The sequence below is a fragment of the Impatiens glandulifera genome, chromosome 7 (assembly GCF_907164915.1).
Source record: "Impatiens glandulifera chromosome 7, dImpGla2.1, whole genome shotgun sequence".
Classification (NCBI taxonomy): domain Eukaryota; kingdom Viridiplantae; phylum Streptophyta; class Magnoliopsida; order Ericales; family Balsaminaceae; genus Impatiens; species Impatiens glandulifera.
The window spans coordinates 5,581,477-5,608,105 of record NC_061868.1 but is presented as its reverse complement, the minus strand read 5'-3'; the positions used below and the strand labels follow the sequence as shown (position 1 = coordinate 5,608,105).

Below are 26,629 nucleotides of genomic sequence, written 5' to 3'. Positions count from 1 at the left end.
GGAAACCATTATATATGGACCCAATTACAGAGGGAGGAGAACACATTATTTTTGTTAGAATAAACATTGAAGTGCATCCTCAAAGTAAACTATCAAAGAACATGACAGTTGTTGATAGGAAGGGAAAACCCACAGTAATGGAAATCTCATATGAATGGAGACCAAACAAGTGTGCATTCTGCAATACTTTCCAACATTATAATACTAAATGTGCAAAAACAATTGAGGAAGAACAGAAAATCATGAAAGCTCAGGAAGCAAAAAAGTAGGAAAATGAAACAGAAGAATCAAGAATGGAAGAGCATATTGTGTAAGTCAAGGATAGTGATAAAAAAGAAAAAATTGAGGAAAATGCAAAGGAAGAAAGTAAGAAAGATTGTGGGAAAAAGGAAATGGGTGAAGGAAAGAAAGTAAAGGGAATCAAGGTGAAGAGAAAAAGAAAATTTTCTATAATGCGAACGATCAAAGTGGAAATGGAAGATGAACCTCAAGTTGTTGTTGAGGAAACTCAAGAGTAAGATACCTAAAATTTCAAAGCTGAAACAGAGAATTCTAAATCTGATAATGAAGATTTCAAAACCAATGTGGAGTCTTAAGCTAAAGCCCAAGATAATGAAGACAAGAACACAGAAATTCAAATTGAAGATAACAAAGATAAAACCCTGAAATTCTCAGAAACAATTCTTTCTATCAAATCAAAACAGACTCGTACAAAGAGAGAATTTAAAATGAGAAACAACAATACTCATTATCATCTTCAATACAACCTCCCTTTATCGTCAGAGGAACGGGAAAAGGAAGAGGAAGAAGGTCTCTCAATGAAAACGGATGGTATGAGAAATGTCAGGCATTGATAGTTAAGTTTGAATGTAGTATTTTAGAATGTTACCAATCAATTTTTTATTTTTTTAGGGTCTTTTGATTGTCATCCTTAATCATAACTAGAGTTTATCTAACTTTAATTTTTAACCCTCCCACTTTTGAGATTTTATTAAAATAGTTCTACCGTTTTAAAAAAAAAAATTAATAAAAAATGAAGAAAACGGTTAATAAGTGAAAAAAAATTATAAAAAAAATACATCCAAATATATTATAACAATCATCATAATATATACATACAGAATATTAGGATTTATATTTTTGATTTTTTTTAACAATATAATATAATAGAATAATGTGAGTAAAAAAAGAGGGTGAAAAAAAAATATTTGTTTTAAATTTTAATATTAAAATAAATAAAAAATATATTATATATTATTATACTCGAAAAAACACAAATAATATATAAGCTCGAACTCGCATCAAACTTGGTAAGAGTCAAAGCTCGAGCGCCTCATTTCCCACCCTAATTAGTATAAGTATTTGCATAGTTATAAACCCAAATTGCGAAAAATCTTTAATCTATTAGTCTATAACTATATTATGGACATTAACCATATCCCAAAAAGTCGGAACTAATAATCAGTGAAGTTATACATTGAATATTTTTCTCCTGAAATGATTGACAAAGTATTGACAACCTATTTTGTTTAATTCAGATCAAACTAAATATACAAATTAAGATCATAACATAGCTGTTATCAAAAGGTCAGCTCACTTTGAATGAAGGCATGAATCATAGTCTGTGCAAGATATAGTTGTTCTGGCGTACCCGATACCATCACCACACCCTCAGTTGCTCCGGGGCTGGGATCTTGAATCTCCACAATCGCGCCAGAAATCTAGTCAGCACACATTCGAAGGAGAGATATCTTATCAAAGTTGTCGAATCAAACCAACCACTATAGGATTAGCTAGTATCATTACCTGTCTGATATGACCAAGGTTGCAGTTCCTATCTCCGGAAACATGTCCTAAGAACATACGAGGGATTACAATCTCGAGGTTTGTGCTTGCAGCATTACGCACCTGATGATTACCACTGCACGATGATACTACTTTTAGAAAACTAAAAAACATACAATTCAAATGTTTCCAAATCCCCATTTTAGAAACGAAATTTGGACACAAGACAGGAACCAAAATTCAGTATCCCTGATCTTATCATCCCAACAGCTTTGTTTCAATTTCTCATGCTCATGTTTATTAATTGTACTTTGGAAGAGTAGTTTCGCCAAACATTCTATAAGATACGAAAAAGGAATGAAAAAAATTAATCACCTTCCCATGGGACCATTTGCCATTACAAATCCTCCTGTATTCATGTTCTGAAAAGAAAAAGGAAAGGTAATTAGAATTAACACAGAAAAAAATATCGAGTAAAAAGGCATCGAGAAAACCAATATTAATAAACGTATTAATAATGAACGGATAAAAGCTTGATAGAGAAAAAATGGAAGATCTACAGTGGATGACTGAAAGGTGCAAAGTCTGACCAGAATAAAACCCTTCAGCTATATGTTGACCGGAGCTCATTCGAGAATCTCAAATTGGAATAATATGAATATCTCTTTTGATTTATGCTTCTCACTTTATAAAAAGAAAAGAAAATTTTCTTTTTGTGATTCTTTGTGAATGTGCCTAAACTAAATCGCAATTCTTTTTTTCTTTTCAGAAAAAAAGCGACAATTTCACTGTCAACTGAAATTGCAAGAACTAACCTGAGGAACCCAACTCCGTGGTGAGCATTGTGTATCAAAAGAGGGAACATTGGGAGGTCCACCACCCTGAGTATGTGCAAAACGCTCAAAATAATTTGGACCCGAATGATCCATTCCATGAGAGTGTGGTTGTTGATCAAGGGGAGGTCCAGCTGGAGAAGGATATGCGCCAGGAAACGATGGATCATGCCTAGGTGGCAACATAGGCAGTGGCATCTCCGAATAAGGGGGCATGAAATGTGGACCGCCAGAATTTGACATGTATGGTTCAGTAGGAAGTATGATTTCCCTAATCCTACTTGTAATTTGAAATAAAACATCCTGTACACAGGGCAAGCTTCCCATCACCTAACCAGAAAAATGAGAATTTAGTACCAAGATAATTTTACATTCATTACTTCTACATAGCATTGGATTGGCCCTATTTAAAAAACACCAAACCATCAATAAATATTTGAATGTGTTGGACTAAGATCAGTTTCCAAATGTGACCCATCTTAACATAAATGGTGTTTCCAAAGTGAAACTACAAGCAAGACGAGGAAGCATTTACGGCCAATACATTTGGTACTAGATCTTTTAGATTATCCCAAAGTGAAACATATATATTTATGAAACACTTTTTTCTCTCACGTTTAGAAGCATACACAAATTCAAAAAAATACAGGCAAAATTAAAAAAAAAAACTCAGTAAAGTCAACCAAGTTCCAGATTTTGCTCAAAACAACATGCAAGCAAACCAATCAGTACGTAGTTGGATTTTCTCCAAAACAATATTCTGATGTATCTTTGTTTTTAAAGCTAAGAAATTCCCTTACTAAATGAGGCTCAAGGAATGGAGATTCTCCGACTGTTTACACCTACATAGGCATTTTATGTCCATAATTGAACTCTGTTGGAAATTTGAGAGCAAAAGCCAAGGAAATTAAGGGTTAATAAGCCCTTATCCCATCATATATCAAATCATTCAACTGATCAACTAAATTACCTCTCTTCTTAATATTTTTTTCATAATTTTCACTGACATTTCAAAGGGCATAATAAAAACTAAATCCTGATTATCTCATATCCCTTAAAAAAAATTCTCAAACAAGTCTCCAACCTTCTAAACAATTCATGCTTTTGCCTTAGTCAGAAATCATTAATGTTCTGAGCTAATTGAGAGGCACAAAAACATCAACTTGCATTAAATTTCAAAAGAAAAATACTATATAAAACAAAAGAATTTACCTGCACTACATCGTCGCTTACTTGCCCATAATTAGCCACTTGTTCTTTGTGAAAAATGTTAATGCTAGCACCAGTAACTCTTCTAAGTTCAGGAATTAAACCCCCTTTTCCCATAAGAAAACCCACTAGGTGAGGATGTACAAGAAGCCTGGCAACAACAGGAGCACCAAGTTCAAATCCCACCTCTGTGATTCGGTTATGAGCACGAATAACCGCTTCCTGTGCTGCAGAATATCGTTGTTCTGAATTCTGCCAAGAGTTTAAAGCAAAACAAGAGGTAGGTCAATAATGGTGGTAATAGGAAAAAGAAAATGTAAATTATTTCAAATTCCCTATCTCACATGCCTCTCGTGCTGATATAAGAACAACTCGTTCAACAACTCGCTCATCCAAATCAGTAGTCTCGTCTCTTATTTTTATTGAGGCCCCAGTATCGTTCTCAAGTGCTCGTATTACGCAACCGCCTTTCCCTATGAGAGCTCCAACTTTGTCAGCTTTACATAACAGTTTAAATACAATCTCCTCTTCAATAATCTTCTTGTTCGGCCCTGCGCTCCTATTTCCTGCAATAGGAAATGTTAACGGGATCAGAATCAGATGAATAATGGATAATGGAATTCCACTTCATTTAAAAACGTCTTGGTACCAGCAGCATGCACTTGACTATCTTGAAGGCAGCTTGAAACATACAAAAGTGCTTTCTTTACAGCCTGAAAGTTTCCTGATATCTGTATTTCAAGCACAATATCAATTGCAAACTGTGTAATAACATATAATTATCTGAAGCCAATTCTACCTCAACTAAATATTTTTTTTTTTCTTTCTAAAATTAGTTCAATTTCATAAGGAAAATGAGTAAAAGACAGTACAAGCAAACAAAAGGAAATAAATAAAAAGACAGAAATTCAAAACGAAAACCAAATCACTGTCTAAGGCTCTCAATCAAGTCCATAATATCCCACAGAAAAAGTTGCAGACACACGATTGAAGTGAGGATAGATACTAGGGAAATTTCTCTTCAAACATGACATAATTTTTCTTGAGGATGTTCCTTTTGTTCCATAAGATCAGATGATAACATGAATGGTGTATGAATATGAATCTTCTCTACATCAATGGGTTCAGAGCAACCAAAAACCATCAATTGAGTAAGCATACACAACAATTAATACTATCCCCATTTGGAGACACTTCCTAAATTTGTTTCTGTATCTGGAAACACATAAATAAATTAAGTCTCCATACGTATCTATATCTGGATCCAGATGCATAACCAAAATAAAAAGTGTTTCCAAATGGGGATGCTCAAATATTCCATGAAGAATGAGATTTTTGGTAAATACTTGTGAACTGTCAAGCTAAAATTGTCTCAAATGCTTATATCTACTGAACCAGAGAACTAGACCAGTCTGTCTCAATACATTGAAATCTTGATTATGGACATCAAAATGAAAGCATGAATTAGAAATTTACATGAATTAATTCGTCACCAGGAAATGAACATGGAGGAATCTGATCACTGGATAAAACCCTGACTTTGGCACCACTATCATGCCTTATCCTTTCTATAACATTTCTTCCTCTCCCAAAAACACAACCCACCTGATTACCAGGAGCCAGCAACTTACAAACTATAGGCGCAGGTGGCGTTACAGCTCCATTGACGCCTACATCACCAACAGATTCTTGTCTCTCCTCTCCTTTCTCATTGCCCTCTGTCGAAACCCAATTCCTATCAGCAACAACCTTCGCAATCCTCTCGAACACCCTAACCAGCCCCTGTTGGGCAGATGAACCCACATGTTCGGTATTAGAACCAGTTTGATTTGCATCGGATGTGGAATTGGTTTCTCTTTTAGACGAGTCGCCAACAATGATAATTACGCGTTCTTCAAATTCAGGATCGGAATCATCTATACGAATCCTGGCACCAGTTTCGTCGCAGAGCTGGCGAACAACGGCACCACCCTTACCGATTACTAAACCTGTCTTTTTGGCAGGGCATAGTATGCGGAATACGGCCTCGTTAAAGGCGATCTTGAAGAAGGGTAGTGGTTGATGATGACGACGTTTCGCCGGAGGAAGTTCGGACCAATCGAAAGTTGAAGTGTCCGGTGGACGTTTTGGAGTGAATGAATCCTCCATCGACTGAGTTTCTACGAAAGCAATAATATCTCCTTCTCTTCCACTTCAGTAGGAAGAGAGAAGAAGAAGATGAAAGCTCCAACTTTTTTCTGAACATCAATTTTTATTTTTAAATGCTCCATGAATTGTGATAAGTATTTATTATATTAAATATAAAAATAATAAATTATACAAATATATATATTTATTTATTTATAAAAAAATACTAATATATATATTTCTTATTTTTTTCTCTATTTAAATTATTCAAATAACTTAAAATAATAATAATAATTAAATATCATTTTATTCTTAAACTTATCTATCAAATTAATCAATTTATTAATCAAATTATTAAAATTCATTATATTTTAAATTAATATTTTTATTTTATTTATAAATATCAATATCTTTTTTAAAAAAATATCTACATCTCCTCAAAATTATCACTAATCATAAAAAAATTATCATTTTTTTCCGTGAATTATTTAAAGAGCAATGATAGAGGGAGCTAAATATTTGTACCGAAATGACACGTAACTAAGTATTAATTTAAAATATTTATTTTATTTTTAGCTTAAATAATAATTTCCCTCCCTTCTCACTATTTACAATTTATCTCTTCTCTTCATTAATAATTTTTCTCTTTATCTATTAATTTTTAAATATATGTTTGTTAAACAATTTATTTATTTATAAAATTTTGAAAATAATAATAAATTGAATAAATATATCAAATAATATAAATACATATGTTTAAAAATATATATTATATTTTTCAAATAATATCATTAAGAATGAATAAATAAAATAATATATATATATAAGAGAATAGAAAATTATTATTTGTTTTAATTCAATTTATTATTTCTCTTATTTATTAATTTAATTATATATATATATATATTAAGTTAATAATTAATTTAATAGATTAGAGAAAATTTATAAAAGATTAGTGAAAATTGTTATTGTGGATTATATTATATTGTTAGATTTTGTAAGAGTAAATGTTAGGATACACTTTTGAAAAGTATTTAAATATATGTTTTTTGGGTAAGTTTATTTCATTGTTACACTTAGATTTAGATGGTATAATTTATTAACATAAAATAATAAATATAATACACTTAATTATATTTATTTTAATTTGAGTAATTTTTATTATTAAAAATAAATTGTTTTTTTTTTTAATAAATATGAGAAAAGAATTTATTGAGTGAGAAAAATAATTTAAATAATTGGCATATACAATAATTTATAAAAATAATATTTATAATAATAAAAATTTAAAGATATAAATTATTAAGTATTTTTAATAATAAAAATTGAAAAAGATAAATTATTAATATATTTTGATATTTACAATGTATGAGAATGATATGTGTGATATTTATAAAGGGACATGTACAATCTCACATCATTAGTTGCCCCTCATTATAAATATTTCGCTCATCTATCACTACTCTTATTTAAATAACTTCTACGAATTTTGACGAAATGACCTCAATAAAAGGTAAGATTTGAAAAATAACACAAGGTCGATAATGTTGGTAAAAATGACATTTTGAATATGTAAAATGTCATTATTATCGTTCATCGTCACGAACCTATTTGTAGTTCGTGACAATCTTGTAAGTTCGTGACGATTTGATGTTGTACGATTGTACAACGATTTGAATTCAAGATGAACTAACATCTTCTGAGTATTAAATGGCAAGCCGTCTTAGCTCAGCTGGTAGAGCGCATGGCTTTTAACCATGTGGTCGTGGGTTCGATTCCCACAGACGGCGTGATGTTTTGTTAAATACTTTTTTTTGCATGTTCAAAGGATCTAAGACGAACGTCGTACAATATCAAATCATCACGAATTAACAAGATCGTCACGAACTACAAATAGGTTCTTGAAATGTCATGGAGATGTATTATAATTTACTTTCACAATTCATTTGATTTTTCTTTCCTTACAATTAATTATTAAGGTCCTAATTTATTTATTTATGATTTTATCATATATATTATTTTTTTTTGTTAAATTATTTATTGGAGAAATTCTCTTTTTGCATGCTCAAAGGATCGAATCTCAAATGGAACTGAGCTAAGACGACTTGTCATTTAATACTCAAAAGACTTAGTTCAACTTGAATCTAAATCGTCGTACAATATCAAATCATCACGAATTTACAAGATCGTCACGAACTACAAATAGTCACGAATTTACAAGATCGTCACGAACTACAAATTGGTTCGTGAAATGTCCTGGAGATGTATTATAATTTACATTCACAATTCATTTGATTTTTCTTTCCTTACAATTATTAGGGTACTAATTTATTTATTTATGATTTTATCATATATATTACTTTTTTGATCCTTTATTGGATAAATTCTCTTTTTGCATGCTCAAAGGATCGAATCTCAAATGGAGCTGAGCTAAGACGACTTGTCATTTAATACTCAAAAGACGTTAGTTTAGCTTGAATCTAAATCGTCGTACAATATCAAATCATCACAAATTTACAAGATCGTCACGAAGTACAAATAGGTTCGTGAAATGTCCTGGAGATGTATTATAATTTACATTCACAATTCATTTGGTTTTTCTTTCCTTACAATTATTAGGGTCCTAATTTATTTATTTATGATTTTATCATATATATTCCTTTTTTTATTGTTAAATCATTTATTGGAGAAATTCTCTTTTTGCATGCTCAAAGGATCGAATCTCAAATGGAGCTGAGCTAAGACGACTTGTCATTTAATACTCAAAAGACATTAGTTCAGCTTGATTCTAAATCGTCGTATAATATCAAATCTTCACGAGTTTACAAGTTCGTCACGAACTACAAATAGGTTCGTGAAATGTCCTGAAGATGTATTATAATTTACATTCACAATTCATTTGATTTTTCTTTCCTTACAATTATTAAGGTACTAATTTATTTATTTATGATTTTATCATATATATTACCTTTTTTTTTGGTTAAATCCTTTATTGGATAAATTCTCTTTTTGCATGCTCAAAGGATCGAATCTCAAAATGGAGCTGAGCTAAGACGATTTGTCATTTAATACTCAAAAGACGTTAGTTCAGCTTGAATCTAAATCGTCGTACAATATCAAATCATCACGAATTTATAAGATCGTCACGAACTACAAATAGATTGGTGAAATGTCCTAGAGATGTATTATAATTTACATTCACAATTCATTTGATTTTTCTTTCCTTACCATTATTAGGGTCCTAATTTATTTATTTATGATTTTATCATATATATATATATTATATTTAGAATAATTTTTTATTATATTTTCTCATCATATAAATATATTATATTTCATTATTAATTTTATATAAATATTTTATTCTCGGTCTATATACCTTAGCATATTAAATGAATATTTATTTAAATTAAAATATATTTAAAACAAAATGAAATTAATAATTCAAAATTTATTTAATACAAAATATAAAAAAAATTATAAAAATATTAAAATTACAAAATGAAATTAATAATTCAAAATTTATTTAAAACAAAATATAAAATTAAACGGTTAAAAATAAAAAAATGTTATATGTATATTTCGAACTTACAACCTAATAAAACAAGTATAACCCTTTAACCAAATGTGATTGAAATGTGATTTGCCCAAATTTATTTAATACAAAATATTAAAAAATCATAAAAATATTAAAGTTACAAAATGAAATTAATAATTCAAAATTTATTTAAAATAAAATATAAAATTAAACGGTTAAAAATAAAATAAAAAATGTTATATGTATATTTCGAACTTACAACCTAACAAAACAAGTAAAATCCTTTAACCAAATGTGATTTATCGATGAATAAGAGACCGGTAACAAATGAGAGTGGTTAAACCTAACAAAATAAGTACAACTCTTTAACCAAGTGTGATTGAGATGTGGTTTGCCGAGATATAAGAGGTCGGTAACAAATGAGAGTGGTTAAAAAATATGAATAAAATATTTGATTGACCAAAATGTGAGGTCACGAGATTAAGTGTCGATTGAGATTGGTGGTTGGTTTACCTAGGGATAAGAGATGTGTAAAAATGTTATTGGGATATAGGTTGCCGATGGATAAGAGACCGGTAACAAAGTATCATGAAGTCACGAGATTAAAGGTTGATTAAGATTGGTGGTTAGTTTGTTGAGGGATAAGAGACGTGTGAAAGTGTGATGTCACGAGACGAAAAAGTTCATTGGAATTGATGGTTGGTTTGACAAGAGATAAAAGGCGTGTGAAAGTAATGAGGTCACGAGATGAGAAGTCAATTGGAATTGAGGTTTGGTTTGTCAATGGATAAGAGACCAGTAACAAAGGATTGTACGGTCACGAGATTATAAGTCAAATGTGATTGATAGTTGATTTGTCAATGGATTAAAAATATGTGAAAGTATGAGATCACGAGATGAGAGGTCGATGTGAATAGTGACTGGTTTACCAAGGGATAAAATGTCGTAAGATTGAGATTGGTAGTTGGTTTGCTAAGGGGTAAGAGACCGGTAAAAAAGAATCGTAAGATCACGAGATTAGAGGTCGATTTTGATGAGTGATTAAAAATATATGTGAATGAGATGTTGATTGACTGAAGTGTAAAGTCACAATATTAGAGATTGATTTATATTGGTGGTTGATTTGTCGAGAGATAAGAGACATCTGAAAGTGTGAGGTCACGAGATGGAGAGGTCAATTGAGATATCAATGGTTAGTTTGGTGAGGGATAAGAGACACGTGAAAGTTTGTGAGGTTAGAATATTAGTAATAAGAGTTGTCCAGTGGAAAAAGAAATATTGGCGGTTAAATGTGTCACTAATATGGTTGGTTGACCGAAGTGTGAATGTGAGGTCATGAGATGAGAAGTCAATTGGATGGGTGATTGATTTGTTAAAGAGGTCACAATAATGATATGAGATGGTTGAGGTACAAAATACTCGAAGTGATGTCACAAGTTTAGTAATGTGATTTTCATTGGAGAACAAAAAATATTAATGGTTAAATGTATGAATGAATTTGTTGTTTTATCGAAGAAGTTAGAGTAAAGAGGTTGGTTTACCAAAAGTGATGGTAAAATATGTTGATACTATTGAGATGGTTGAGTGCAGAAGTGAGGTCACGAGATTAGTAATATGATATGTCTATTAGGTAAAAAAGATATTGTTGATTAACCGAGAAATGAGAGTAAGAGGTCGAAGAGAAAGATGTCGGTGTCAATGAGAAAAAATTTTATATGAATGTATTCTTTTCAAATTTGTTATCCTTTTCTTTTATAAATAATGATAACAACGTTGAATGAGAGGAGGACGACAATCACTAGGTTGTCCCAACTATTGAAGTCCCCTCATGTTCAGACCATAAATATTGACGACGAATAGGATAATGAAGACGATGAAACAATGACGATGATGACGACCACAAATAATTGAGTATTGTTTATTCAGCTTTATAAATGTGATTTTTATTTATCTTTGCGTTGTAAGGGAATTAGGCTAGTTGTCCTAATAACTCTTTCCTTTGTTCATTTAGGATTCTATTAACAATTTGAAGTAGACAAACTTTTTGACAACTCTAACTCCTCTTCCATCAGATTTATGTTTTTCTATATTACAATTGTAACGTCCTGAACCCAGGTAGCGTTACTCGTGAGAAAATATACTATTAATACCTTTTAGCAAACCACCACAGCCCATGTTCAAAAGATATCCATAAATGTAACTATAGTCCATTTCTCACTCTTATAAGGAGTTCATATTTATTATGAATTCCGATGTAAAGACATCACAATAATCTATTTGACCGATTATTTTGATATTTATGATAAAATTACAACTCATTTCTTAATTATTATCTAAAAAATTGGGGTTATACCGTCTAAACTATGTGAATTTCTAATCGTAACTCCCATATATTAAGAAATCATGAAGTTTTATTATTGATTAACTAATTATATATATATATATATATAGAAGAAGTCACTTTTAAGATCGGAAGAACAAATAAAATTAGGTATCAAAGACTTTATTTTAAAGAAAATTTTCAACCCATTACCAATTTCTAAACAAATTCTTAAATAGAACTACACAATCGTTCAGTTTAGTTCAGCCTATTAATAATACTATTGGTTCTAGGCAGTCATGAGAAATTTGAGAAGGTAGATGCTAGATTGTGGTAGGAAGAGAACAAAGCTAGAATGCAAAAAAAATCATTGTGGAAACGATTGATCTATTCTCGTGCAAATTAATAAAAAAGAAGCATATAGAGAGGAGAATAAAATACAATAGATTTCAGGTTTAATTAGATTCTTAATGTAAGTTTAGCTGAAATATAGTTAATTTAGTATAGAGAAAGAAAAATTGATCCGAACATATAGAGCAAAAGATTGAAGAATAAGTTAAATCAGCTCTAGATGTTTTTTTTTAAAAAGTAAATATATATATTAAAATAAAAAAAAAACGTTTAAACATACAACAACAAAACATGATATAAAAAAAAATTGTATTCAATAAATTATCGAGCTTGTAAATTAATCCTCGTGAAGAACAATTAACTCCCCAACATACTTTACTGACTTTCTTGAACAAATCTCAGAAAACGCCATAATAATAGTATTATGAATGATACACATCGAACGACTACGATCATTAAAAGTTCGACGATTTATCTCAAACTAGATAGTCTACCAAAATATAATTGGGATAGTAACCCAAAAATGTAGGCTTGCCATATCGTCCCAAAATCTAATCAAGAATCACCCCCATAATGAATCTAGACTACTCACGATTTTTTTATACATAGAATAAATTTTCCTCCAAATGTTATACCCCGTTGGATAGTTATATATTTTGGTGAACCAACCAGACCAATCATTACTATACTTATATCAGATAATCGATGCCCAAAGGCTATTCGACCCCGTTGCAAATCTAATACACCATTTTGATAGAAGAGCCTTATTAAAAGAAATAAAATCTCAAATATCTAGACCTCCTTGATCTTTAAAACATTTAACCTTATCCTAATTAACTAGATGACAAAACGATGAGTTAGAAGATCAATATAGTAATTTACATATTATTCTCTCCATTTTCACCACCACAGTCTTGGAAAGAATGAATAACGACATCATAAATGACAACATACTCTTAATGAGGATTAACCAACCCCTTTCGAGATTATCTTACTTTTCCATCTAGATAGTTTATATTCCATTTTATTAATAATCGATTCCCAAGAGATATTGGATCGTAATTTAGTACATAATGACATACCAATATATGTTAACGGAAGACTAACAATTCTGAACTCCAACACATTTGCCAACCTCTTCCTTTTTTTATTCGAAATAGAATTTAAAAAAAGGATGTCTGACTTATTAAGATTATCTCAAAGACTGGAATATTCACCGAATAACCATAAAATATCCCGAAAGTGTTTAAAATTCCTATAGGTAGCCTAAATCATGCATAACATATCATCAGAGAAAAAGTGTGATATGCCAAAATGATATCTTTTTAACCCACAACTCACTTCACGAATGAGTCCCGAGTTTTCTATGAAAGCCATCATTTTTTAAAGATCGAGAGCTACCATAATAATGACAAAAAAAAGAGAGTGGATCACCCTCTCTGATCCCTCTAGAGCTCTCGAAAAATCCCCGAGAACTCACATTAACAATGATAAAAAAATTAATTATTGAGAGACAAAATCTATTCCAACTAATCTATTTCGCACCCATTTCCATTTTTTCCATTACATTTAACAAAAACTCTCAATTGACATGATCATAAGTTTTTTTGATGGCTATCTTGACATTAACACATTTCACCTCTTAATATATCATCATAAGATTTGACAGCTTTTGATGAATGCCATCTAATTATTAGATATGACAGTCTCTAACACCCTTCACAACCTATTGGCCAAATATTTTGCGAAAATCTTATAAAATGACGAAACAAGACTAATATTCTTAAAATTCTTCACATCAATAGTTCCTAAAGTTTTACGAATGAGACATATCAAAGTAGAGTTCCAAGTCTTATCAAATGATAAAAATGATCAATTACTTCCATAATTATAGTCTTAATGAAATGTCATGCCTACTTAAAAAAAGCTAAAGTAAACCCGTCATATCTCAGCGCTTTATCACTTTCACACCCCTTAATGACCTCCTCAACCTATTTTAACGTAAAACGTAAAACGAGCCTCCAACATATCTTTTTATGAAGAGTTCATGAATATTGTCATCTCTATCAATATAATTAATTTCATTACAAGTCATTGATTTTAGCACAAAATAAAGCACGATCTCTCACAAACCAACTTTATAGAAGCTTACGCAAATTTCTAAGTTCATAAAGAGATTAATCAACGGAGAACCAACTGATGTCTGATTCACCCACCATGATTGCACACGCGGTATAAAATCTTCTTTGATCAACCATTTATTTTCGAATTTAAATGGTCAACATGTTCTCTCCATCTTTCGGCGTTCCATCAAGATCGGTCGGTGATCTGAACAACTTCATGGAAGGACCTTATCAAATATATCAGAAAATCCTTGAAAGATTGATTCACTAATAAGAAATATATCGATACGAGAATGAATGTGACCCTCACTGTCATTATCTCTCCTAAAGGTGAATTAACCACCTTCCAAAGGCAAATTGATAAGTTTAAGTTCTTTAATTGTCTTTAAGAACTCGCGATTGACCCTTTTTCTTTTAGACGAGAATCCAACTTCATTCATGTTGCCTGCAAAAATAATTGGTAAGTCCTATAGAGTATCCATGTTCTTCATCTCATTAAAGAACTCTGTTTTAAATTGTTAAAGAATCGGTCTATAGACCGCATAAATTACCCAAAGAAAATTATCTTCCTAATTTCTTAATTGAATGTTAAACGAGTATCTACCCAAATTAATATCCATTTTCTCATATATGTCTTCATTCCATGCAATAAGAATTCTACCCGATGCCCCTATATATTCAAGAGTCTCCCAACCACACAACCGTCAATTACATAAATACATAACGATCCACCGATTCATCTTACGAATTTTAGGAGCATGGGTCCATGGATCTAGAGGGCTCGATCCTGGATTCGGGAGTCTCATCCCAAACTCGGACTACTTGGTCCTAGGGTTTAGAAGGCTCAGTCCTATACTTAATGTGTTCGGTCTTAGGCTTGGGAGGCTCGGTCCCAAGTCTAGCTTTATCAGCTGTGGACCTGGGAGTCTCGGTTCTAGGTCAGACCTCTTGGTTCTAGGTTAGAAACCTTGGCTGGAGTTCTCGGTCCTTACTCAAGAACACCGGTCTTAAGTCTCGGTCTTGACTCAAGAACATCGGTCCTTGGTCTTGGCTAGGACCGAGGATTCTCGGTCATATTTCTCGGTCCTAGGCTAAGAACCTCGGTCATTTTCCTTGGTCTAAGAGGACCGAGTGTTCTTGAATTGGTCAAAAATTGCAGGTCTTATATATTTTGATACAAATTATGAAATCATGATCGGTAAGTTGCAATTAACTCATATGATTGTGGGGATTAAAGCCTAAGCCTAATCACGATTAATCGATCTCTACAAAGATCAATTTCTTAAAAACGTTTTTAGGTCAAAGAGATCTTTTAAATTAGGTCATCTCATGGCCTAATTCTTGTTCCAACATCTTTGAAATGATGAACATAGTCGAACACAACCAAAACAAGAACATCATTCAAGCTCTGTAATAGATTTACAAACTAAAACTTAAATCCATTTTTTTCAAAATTTCAATTGGATCAAACATGATTAGGATGTTGATAGAATGATTTGGAAATCATCCTAACATGTTTACAAACATGTTAGGAAATTATTTGAATCAAAACTCAATCCTAAAAGCTCAAGAACATCAAATTCAAAAAATTCAGATTACTCAAACTAAATTTTCATTATTTTTGTATAGGTTGATTAGATCAAATATCTTTCAACAACAGAAAGTTCATACATCACAAATTTAACTTGAAGAAATTCAATTTTTATTCACAAATCGAAATATAAAGGATCCAAAAGCTTACTAATAGTAGGAAAACACTCCAATGAAGTGTTAGAAGCTTTCCCGAAGCCTGGACCTAAGCTTGGATCGCTAGAGTGAATTTAAAAAAAATTAGTCTTGCTGGAATCTTTGATTCTTTGATTTAGATTGTGACATGTGATTCTTGTTTGATGGATCAGAAGAGAATGACCTATAGAGTATTTATACTCAACTAGGTCGGCTAGCTTGGACGAAATCAACTTCGATTTAGCAATCAAAGTTGTTCTTCTTCGTTTCTAATTCAACTTCGGCAGCCTAGTTAGATGATAGGTCTTGACTTCCTAGTCTAGGGGAAATTATGGCGGAGAGGAGACGTGCACGAGGGTAAAATTTCGGAGAATAGGGACGACAAATGGCGAAGCTAATCCTTCTAGAAGAATCGCTGGCGTCGATCGTGTTTTCAGCGATCCCCTGCATCGACGAAGAAGACTAATCAAAATGACGTTGTTTTCTTTAACCGAAACACGACGTTTTGGCATTCTATTATGTTCCGTTTGTGTCTGGGCGTTTTCGGCTAACTAGGTTGACGTCCCGTTAGTTGATTCCGTGTGGCCCCGGGCGCGCATTCGCTTTCTTACAACCGGCGCTCGATGAAAATCCATCGCTGATCCGATGGCCTAAAATCTTGCTGCAATGAAATTTCTTATTTTTGGCTACACTAGATCATCAGTTTATATTTTTAATAAAATGGTTATTTGAAATTGAATTTTTAACCATTTCTTGTGTTTTTTCTTCACAAAAAATATTTTTGGAAACATAATAACAATTATGTTTATTATTTTTATTCTTGGGTATTTTTGAGTATTATGGGGTATCTATATATATATAATGATGCTTAATTTTGAAAGTGTCCGGATTGCCGGGTCGAAAATTGTGGTTAATTTGGATATATATGTGAGAGTAAATAGATATTTGGGTCGGATTTTGGGTTGACCCGCCCATAAACTTAAAACGGTTAAAAATAAAATTAAAAATGCTATAGGTATATTTCGAACTCGTAACCTAACAAAACAAGTAGAACTCTTTAACCAACTAGGATATTAACACTTTATATTTAAAATTCAACACTAAATTTGATGAATGCGAGACATTTTTAACTAACTAATCTATATATATATATAATGATGCTTAATTTTAAAAGTGTCCGGATTGCCGGGTCGAGAGCTGTGGTTAATTTGGATATATATGTGAGAGTAAATGAATATTTGGGTCGGATTCTGGGTTGACCCGCCCATAAACTTAAAACGGTTAAAAATAAAATTAAAAATGTTATAGGTATGTTTCGAACTCACAACCTAATAAAATAAATACAACTTTTTAACCAACTAGGCTAATAATACTTTATATTTTAATATCAACACCAAATTTTATGAACGTGGGACGTTATAACAATATATTATTATCCGTGTGCATTGCACGGGGATCTTCCAAGTTTATATAATTGTTTTAAACCATAAATTATACATAATTTATGTTTAAAATCATAATTAAATAATTTAAACCACTTTGGGTTAATTTGATAAAATAAATACAATATTTTAACCTCAAATTATTTTTGGATTTTTATTTAATTTCTTAATTAAAGTTTAATTATCACAATAATTAATCCTAATTTGATCTTAAATCTCTTTTTAATTATTTTTAATTTAAAAATTCAAAATATCATTTTAGTATTATTATAATTTAATAATATTATTTATAAAAATAAGGTAGGCTACATTTTCTTATTTACAACTAGATGCGGCTGTTGAACTTTCTGCTCAAGGACACCAACCAGCAATCATGTTCATTTTTTACATTTCACCATGACAGAACTCGATGTTTTGACGAAACACTTTCTTGTAAGGGAGCTCTTTCATTTTTGTAGCTACTTAGTTTTCTACCTTTATGTTACATAAGTTTATACAATTGTAAGTAACTTATCGAAGCAAAACATCGAGATATTAACTTATTTGATGCGTGTAGAAGGATTTAATGTTAAAGTATACGATTCTTTCCTTCCACGACACATTTTCTACAAGCTACTTGGAGTATGAAGCCATTAATTGTAGACTCGTAGTCCCAGGGGCGGAGCCATGCATGGGCTAGGGTGGGCTCTAGCCCCACCTAAATTAAAATCTTAAAATAAAATTTTTTATATATATATTTGATATTTTGACTCTTAGCCTAGTTGACTATGTAACTAAACTGTTAAAATGAGGTCAGGTGATCAAACATGGTCTCACCTTTAATTTATATCTATATAATTTATCTATAAACTAATTCAGAATTATATTTATATAATAATTATTTATAAGGGTAAAATATAAAAATTAAAATAATAATAGTGTTTTATATTTCTTAATTTTATTCAAAATTTTATAAGAAAATATAAATTAATATTAATAAACAAGTTAAAATAGTTACATTGGTTTGATTCGGTATTTAAATAAAGAATTTGATATCCCTACTCAAGAACCTAACAAATCTCCTAGAATTGATGTTGATGTAAGTTCTCTTAAACTTGATCAAACATTACGTATTCCGATATGGAAATATTCTTTTAATAAAAAAGATGAAATTAAACGAGCTTATATCAAGATGGGGTCATATCAACCTATTAAGAATGAGTACCTGCCGACCAAATTTGGAAATCAAAATCAACGGTTCCAAAGTCATTATTGGTTTAAGAAATTTACTTGGTTAGAATACTCTTCTTTGAAAGATGCTGCTTTTGTTTCCCATGTTTTTTGTTTGAACATAAGCAACCCCAAAAACCTACATTTACAATAGATGGATTCAAATATTGAAAGCGAGTTAATGATGGGGATAAATGTTTTTTTGTTATGCATATATGATGTAATATTTCACCACATAATAGGGCAGTTGAATATCTTGATAATCTAATGACTATCTTTGTCATATTGACAAAGTACTGAATGCATAGTCTTCAGATGAAAAACAAAATAATAGATTACGGTTTACAACAACTATTGAAAACACTCGGTGGATCACTTTGCAAGTGTGTGCATTGAGAGGGCGTGACGAGCCTCCATCTTCTAATAATCGTGGAAATTTTATTGAAAAAAAAAGCGGAGCATAGAAAGTTACATCTGAGATGTAAGTTGGAGTCAACCCCAGGTAATTTTTTTCATTCTGGCTCTGCCCCTGGTAGTCCCCATTGTCTCTAACCTCGTTCACAACTTTTGTGTGCATTGTTTAGCTAATTATATGGTCCGATAAATTAGAGAAGCAATTACCTTCAATTGGTATTTGAATTGCACGAGACTTGGCGATTGCTTACGAGAGCAATTTCTTATTATGTTTTCGTCTTTGAAGAGATCTTTCGCCTACAAATTTTAAAAAAAAAATAGATTGAAGAAGAAATAATTATGATCATAACCCGTAAGATCAATTGGTATTTGAATTTCACGAGACAAGGCGAGATGATAATGATCTTTTATGAGGAGAACAACAATGTCTTGGCATATAATTATAGTCATGGCATGAAAACTTTTGATTAGTTTTTAAGGATTTGACGTTTTTCTCTATCCAAAGAAGAAGAGCTCACTTAACATTATTGTTTGAAGATCTGAAAAGATAATTAACTAAAGAATCCACTAATAACATTTTTATATTTAGAGAGTGTGTTGGGTGGGAAGATATTTTCAATTTATGTGATAGAGACAGTGGGAGAGAAAGAGAGAAACGGAGATATAAGAATTTAGGTGGGGTTAAACACTGGAAATATTGATGAATTATAAAAAACATATATTGAAAATAATTTAACAGATTTTTATTTAAATAAACTTCGTCAATAGGAAGTATTAAATATAGTTCATAAAACGATCAAAAAAAATTAGAAGAGTTCTAAGTTTCAAAAAAACCTTCTAACAAGAATCCTAAATTTGTCATTTATTCCGAAAATAAATTATTAAATGTAAGATGAATAGAAATGATGTAACTATATATGATCAGTTGGATCCCTCAAAACATCTTTAATGTAAATGAGTTTACTTGTACCAATACTATGTACCATAACCATAAACATAAACATAAACAGTGTTATATGACCTTATCGATTTCATTTTTTTTAATATTTAATAGTATTATTAATTATATATTATATTATTAGTCTTATTTTTTTTTCTCATTTCTTATTAAATATATATATATATATATATAACTTTTTCATCTCATTTTTAATCTCTTATTTCCGTATTATAATATATTAACCACTTATATATCATTTTATATTATTAAATTTTTTTTTAAAAAATATTTACTATTTTAAGACCCACAAAGTTGAAATTTGCATTAGGCTCTCAATTTTCAAGACCTACCCTACATAAACATATCATAATTGTAACATTGTAAATTCATTTTCAACATAAAGATCCTTAATGAAACAAAACAAAGACTATCTCTTTGGTTGTTAAGGATTTTCAAATTTATTAGAGAAAAAATTAAAATGCGGTAAGTTGAAAAAAACATTTTTATTAATTTTACATGAATTAACCTTGTCTAATAATTTTTTCACCACTAAGGGGCTTTTAGCAAATGATTGAAATCCCGACATTAGTAGATTTGTTTTCACTTTAAATCCCCATGATGAATATATTTGTGTTTATACCTATAAGATTCACAGTAATAGGTTAATAGCTAGGGGTGTTCATCAGTTCAGTTTTCGAGTTATTCGAGTTTTCGGTTCGGTTCTTCAAATTTTTTATTTTTTTTAAGTAGATTCAAAAACCAAACCAATGTGAATAAATTTGAATTCGATTTATTCAAACCATTTTGAATTCGAATTTGGATGGATATTTGGTTCACACCAAATATTAAACATCACCTAGTTACCCATAAGATGAAAGAATTTTTTTCAAAAGAGTTAACAAAATAAATAAATTGTTAGAGATATCTTATCTATTTAAAATTATAAAATGTATAAATCACGCAAATTAAGCTTAGTGACTCACCCGTCAAATTCGGAGATTGAACGACGAAAGTAAAACAGTGTTGACGACGATAGTGATATTACTTGTGAAATAGTTAGATATATAAAGAATTTAGATATTTTTATAGTTAGAGATGAGTTGAGTAACTAGAAGGACCACAATTATGGATTATGGATTTACTGAATTATTTGACTAGATATTAGGGATTTAGTAGGAGGCTCATGATAATTTAATATATAATATATAATAAAAATAAATAATAAAAAATGAATTCGTTTTTGGTTTGATTTTCGAGTTGAAACCTAAACTCGAAAACCAAACCGAAAACCGTATTTGAATTTGAATCGATTAAGAATTGAATTCGAAAACCGAAAATGTAATTCGAATTCGGTGAATTCGAATTCGACCAGATATTCGGTTCAGACCAAATATTGAACACCTCTACTAATAACTCTCTATTAAGAAATTTAGTGTCAAATTTATGAGTAATTCGTGTACATGATATATGATATGTTATTTTTTTTAAAAGTATCTTCTCTTTATTAAAATGAATCCATAACTCACACTAAATAAGATATTACAAAATATAAGTACATCAAACATAATAATCACTTGAGATATGAAGATAATCTAAGAAATGATGGAAAACACTGTTTGTATGGAAGTTAAGGAGAGTAGAGCCAAAGCCGCAATAAGAGATATGATTGTCCATGGGGTGTTGAAGTAGTTATGCTTGAGGGTTGCTCTCCATTTGTTCCAAGGACGGTCACAATAGTCATTCAACTCTTTAGAAATTTCAGAATAAGTATAAGGATGTGATGTTATGATATTCCTTGTTAAATTCTTAAACATATTATCTACGGAGTTGGTATCTATCATGCGATTATTGAAGATGCCGCGATGTGTGAGTAAGTCCACGTCATTGGATGAGGCAATTAGATGATCCATGAAGATCACGTAATCACACCAGAATCTACATATAAATTAGATTAATATATGATCAAATATAATTAATTTGACTTGAGTTTATGATAATCAAAGGGATACTATAGCTAGTACTACCTTTGCATGTGGCTTTGCTGATACAGCTCTAAAGCAATGAAGTTTCGAATCTCAATCTCAGAGCCATCATCTAAACCCAAAGTTGGTATGTTCAACTTTCCTTTTGTAAATGTTATGTCAAACATGCTTCTATTTTCTGTTGATGAAGACGCATTCAACCAAACACTGGCTTCCTTGAGTTTTGTGGCCGAGTTCACAAACTCCCTTTCAATTTGTGAAGATGTAGTAGTCCGAGAGTTTTCATGGAATCTGAAGCATATAGCCTTGTGGATAATGTCCAACAAATGACATACTTCTGGGATAATTAATTGTTCAACGTCTTGGAGCGTCAATGAATAATTTTTAAGCCTAGGATAAAAGAAGACTAATATTTGACGTTTGAGCTCATTACCCAAAGAGTGATCATGACCATGACCATGATTAATAGTATTAAACAAGTTTTCGAGGATGAAAAATGGAATCTGGTTCTCAATTAATATCATGTCTTTCCCCAACGCTATCAAGACCATGGAGTTCAACACTGGGTCATCATTATTAACGTATTGACACCTAAACATGAGCTCGATAATGAAGCATCCGTCCAACACAAGCGTTTGAACTAGTTCCTCACTCGAAATATAGTCTGTACTCTTGAGCTCGGCGTAACATTTTCTCACTTTCTCTACATGCGGCACGACGGCTTGGACCAAGCGGTCCACACTACGGTTGCCCGTTCTACGGAGAAGACTTTGAAGGTAACGAATCTTGTGCTCTTCCATAGAAGCTAGACAAGGATTTCCTCGGTGATAAGGGCCGATGGAGATCACCTTTGGCTCGTAGAATTCCTCTTTTCCATGCCGCAATTGATGGGGAACTTTGAAGATGCATCTTTCCGGGTGTATGGGAGTTAAAGATGACACCAGTTGATTGATACGTGTGGTCACCCTTTCATTTACTTTAGTCATATCTATTTTCTGAAAGAGATTGAACTCTTTAATTAATTAACCACTAGAATTATGAACCATCCAAAAAAAATATAAATGAACACTTGTAATGAATTTAGTTACCTCTAATTGTTGTACACGACCATGATCAACTCGATTTTTAATAGCCTGCCAAGCATGTTGTGATCTTTGATCCATGATAATTGAAAATATAGAATTGGAAACTCCTTGTTGAATGAAGTAGAGAGCTTCAAATCTTCTTTTCCTTACTGGACAAGATCACATAGCTAGATCTAGGTTTTTATAATTGGAATTTGTATGCTTATTGGAATTTTGATTCATAATTTAAATGCAAGTCAATGGCAATTAATACAAAAAAGAAAAAGAAAAGTAGGAGCTGACTTGTCAAAGGACATCAAAGGTCATGGAGCCCTCGAATTTGCAAGGAAAGATCAAGAGAATTCATAAATTTGATATTTTTGAGTGAATTTGCTAAGAAAGATCAAGAGAATTCATAAATTTGATATTTTTAGGAGTGGTTGGTAGGTGATATTAAATTGTACAAGATTATAGGGACACTACATATTATCCCAATGTAAATTAATATATCATTTGCTGTAAAATTTAGTGCTGAAGCAAAAAAAATATTATGTTGAGTAAAGGGATGAAATTATCGGATATATAAAGTTATTTTTTATTTTTTTAATAAAGAGTCATTGAATTGAATGAATATTTTAGTTGAAGGCTCTCTTATTGATATCCTTCTATTATTTTTATTATTTTTATGAGTCACATTTTTTAATCATAGATGTAGTCAATTATTATGTCATAGTTTTTTTTGGGCATTTGTTTATGAACCCTCCTCACTCAATGACAATTTTCACTACAACTCAAACTAAAATTTGTGTAAAAATTCTCAGTTTAATTAATAGTTTTTTTAGTTTGCTATACTTTATCACTCATCCTTACGAATATTTGGAGTAATCTTAAAGAACTACAATAATGTTGGATTTTTAATTAAAATTTTAATTTTTGCAATTTTTGTCCTAGTGAACATTTCGATGTTTTAGTTATTTTGATTTTATTGACCATATTTTGTAATTTAATTTCTTAAATATAACTTATTATTTAAATTAATTAATAAAAAATGAAAAAAGACCAAGTTATAATGGTCCCAAATACGGAGAAATGTGGAAGTTTAGTATTTTCATTATGATATGGTCCAGCCACTACAAATGGTTGGTCGTCCGCTTATTTTGACCGAGTCTTTTAATGGGGGAAAGTGATCTTCACTAGTGGACTCGATGTTCGTCGATGCTCTCTTATCTAAGTGATCGAGATCCTCGGCAAGGGCGGATCTATGTACAAGCCTACTTGGGCTGTAGTTCGGGTAGTCTAAAATATCTTGTATGTAAATGACAATAACGATGGGAAAATACCATCATTATTTATAGTTTTTCCGTGACTAAAAGGAGTCAGCGATAGTAATCTAGGTGTATTTTGTTTATTTGCTTGATATTATTATATTCTAGTTCGGGTAAGTTTTATAAAAAGATTTTAGCCCGAATATATTTTAAATTCTAACTCCGCCTTTGATCATCGGGTTCCATATCACCCTCCGAACTTCCTTGCTACTTGTTGTGATGGCAGTAGGGGACTCTAACTATGATCTTTACTAAGTCAGTTATTATTTTAATTTTTGCTAATCCATCTAGTCTTTAATTTGTATTTAAAATTATATATAAAAAAAAAACAAGTCAAAGAACAAGTCTAACATGAGGGAAATTTGACAAAATGACCCCAAAGATAGGGTTATTTGACCTGGTGGTCACTTGATAACTTTATTTACTCTCGTAGTCACTTTTATTTTTTTGGACGAAATTACTCTCTTCGCGTTTCGCGAAGGGAATTTTTTTTATATAAATACTTAAATTTTTTCATTTCGTCATTTTCTTTCTCTCTCTTCCCTCACTTCTCTCTCTTCTCGCGACGGCACGGCGGCGGCAGAACCACGACTAAACTCTAAACCTAAACGAACACATTATACCGATCGACGACGAAAACACGTTCTAATATCAGGTTATTGGATCGATTTATATTTATTTTCATTATATTCATCTTCAAACCTAAACCATGAGGTTTTCTTATTATTCATCTTATTGTTCATCGTGGTTGTTCATCTTGTCGATGATGAAGTTGATGATGCTCTGATTCGGTTCCGTTTCAGGGAAAATTCATTTGATTCTCGCGACTTCACATTTCGTGAAGGGTTTCACGTTTCGCGAAGGGCTTCACGTTTCGCGAAGGACCATCGCGTTACGCGAAGAGGCACGGTCGGCACGCGAAGCGGCACGGTCGTCACGCGAAGGCACATTGTGTTACACGAAGCGACACAGAGTTATACTTAGATTTGTGTAAAACATCAAATTCGATTCCTAATGTCATACTCTTCGAATAATTATTTTTTGCTTAATTTCCTTTTCAAATCGAACATTACAATCTCATTTATGTAGCAAGTGTGTATGATTTGTATAGTGTGAATGTTTTTGCATGTTGTTTAGTAATTTTATAATTTTAACTAGAATTCATTGGGTGGTTATTTATCCTCATTTGGTATGTTGCTTAAACGATTATTTTATATACAAATCTGAAATAAGTTGCGTAAAAATAAAATCTCATTTTCTCGGGACCATAAGACAATATGTGAGTGTGTATGTTTTGGGTAAATGGGCAAGAGTTGACTTGGATGTGAAAATGCAAAAAAGCTAGAGAAAGTGAAGAAGAGGGTATTGGCCAAAGAAGAAAAAAGAAACATTGAAGAAGAACTTGCTTTTATAAAGAATGGTGATAACAACAATTACTCATTCCAATTTTCCAATACACAACAGAAGCAACAAAAGAGCCTAATATAGCAAATGATTGAATAGAATCAAAGTACAACTCTGTGCCGCTTCGCGTGCCGACCGTGCCGCTTCGCGTGCCGACCGTGCCGCGGCGTGCCGACCATGCCGCTTCGCGTAACGTGATGTGCCGCTTCGCGAAATGCGAAGTACTTAGCGAAACGTGAAGTGAATCTTCCCTGAAACGGAACCCATATGATAGGCAAATATCATCATCGACAAATATGAACAATAAGATGAACAAAAATATGAACCAATATGAATAATAAGAACAGATTAAATTGATTTAGGGTTAGAGTTTGATTAAGAACAACATAAATCGTTTGAAATAAAGATAATAGAAATAAGAACAGTATGATGAACATCGATTCATGAACAAATATGAACCAATATGAACAATAAGAACATATTAAATTAATTTAGAGTTATAGTTTGATTAAGAATAACATAAATAGTTTGAAATGAAAATAATAGAAATAAGAACAGTATGATGAACATCTGAATGTTAGGGTGTTAGGTTTTCTTATCTTTGATGTTTCCGCCGTTGCCGTAGCCTTCGCCGCCACCGTCGAACAAGAGTAGAGAGAGAAAGGAAATGAATGAAATGAAAATTTTTGGGTATTTATATAAAACTCTAATTCACTTCGCGTTTCGCGAAGAGAGTAATTTCGTCCAAAAAAATAAAAGTGACCACGAGAGCAAATAAAGTTATCAAGTGACTGCCATGTCAAATAACCCTATTTTTGGGGTCATTTCGTCAAATTCC

General features: G+C 31.4%; 2 protein-coding genes and 1 non-coding gene across 3 annotated transcripts; 1 reads left to right on the top strand and 2 right to left on the bottom strand.

Moving 5' to 3' along the window:
• Positions 1 to 1,410: 1,410 nt before the first annotated feature.
• Positions 1,411 to 6,063, bottom strand: LOC124945564 (KH domain-containing protein HEN4). The gene is made up of 8 exons (XM_047486018.1): positions 5,304 to 6,063; positions 4,477 to 4,558; positions 4,176 to 4,393; positions 3,831 to 4,079; positions 2,601 to 2,948; positions 2,161 to 2,207; positions 1,807 to 1,921; positions 1,411 to 1,721 (listed from the first exon to the last, which is right to left on the bottom strand). Exons 1-8 carry the CDS (start codon positions 5,973 to 5,975, stop codon positions 1,581 to 1,583), a joined length of 1,872 nt encoding a protein of 623 aa, XP_047341974.1. The 5' UTR covers positions 5,976 to 6,063; the 3' UTR covers positions 1,411 to 1,580.
• Positions 6,064 to 7,671: 1,608 nt separating this feature from the next.
• TRNAK-UUU lies at positions 7,672 to 7,744 on the top strand. The gene has a single exon. It is a non-coding gene; the product is annotated as a tRNA-Lys (tRNA).
• A 13,723-nt stretch (positions 7,745 to 21,467) lies between these two features.
• Positions 21,468 to 23,065, bottom strand: LOC124910541 (UPF0481 protein At3g47200-like). Its single transcript, XM_047451202.1, has 2 exons — positions 22,041 to 23,065; positions 21,468 to 21,951 (listed from the first exon to the last, which is right to left on the bottom strand). Exons 1-2 carry the CDS (start codon positions 22,982 to 22,984, stop codon positions 21,609 to 21,611), a joined length of 1,287 nt encoding a protein of 428 aa, XP_047307158.1. The 5' UTR covers positions 22,985 to 23,065; the 3' UTR covers positions 21,468 to 21,608.
• Positions 23,066 to 26,629: the final 3,564 nt, after the last annotated feature.

Excerpts from the sequence above, each read along its gene's own strand:
- LOC124945564 (XM_047486018.1), bottom strand. The coding sequence starts at position 5,975 with ATGGAGGATTCATTCACTCCAAAACGTCCACCGGACACTTCAACTTTC. Across the intron at positions 2,208-2,600 it reads CACGGAGTTGGGTTCCTCAG|AACATGAATACAGGAGGATT; the intron begins GTTAGTTCTTGC and ends TTTTCTTTTCAG. Across the intron at positions 1,922-2,160 it reads GCAAATGGTCCCATGGGAAG|TGGTAATCATCAGGTGCGTA; the intron begins GTGATTAATTTT and ends ATCATCGTGCAG.
- LOC124910541 (XM_047451202.1), bottom strand. The coding sequence starts at position 22,984 with ATGACTAAAGTAAATGAAAGGGTGACCACACGTATCAATCAACTGGTG. Across the intron at positions 21,952-22,040 it reads CAGCAAAGCCACATGCAAAG|ATTCTGGTGTGATTACGTGA; the intron begins GTAGTACTAGCT and ends ATTTATATGTAG.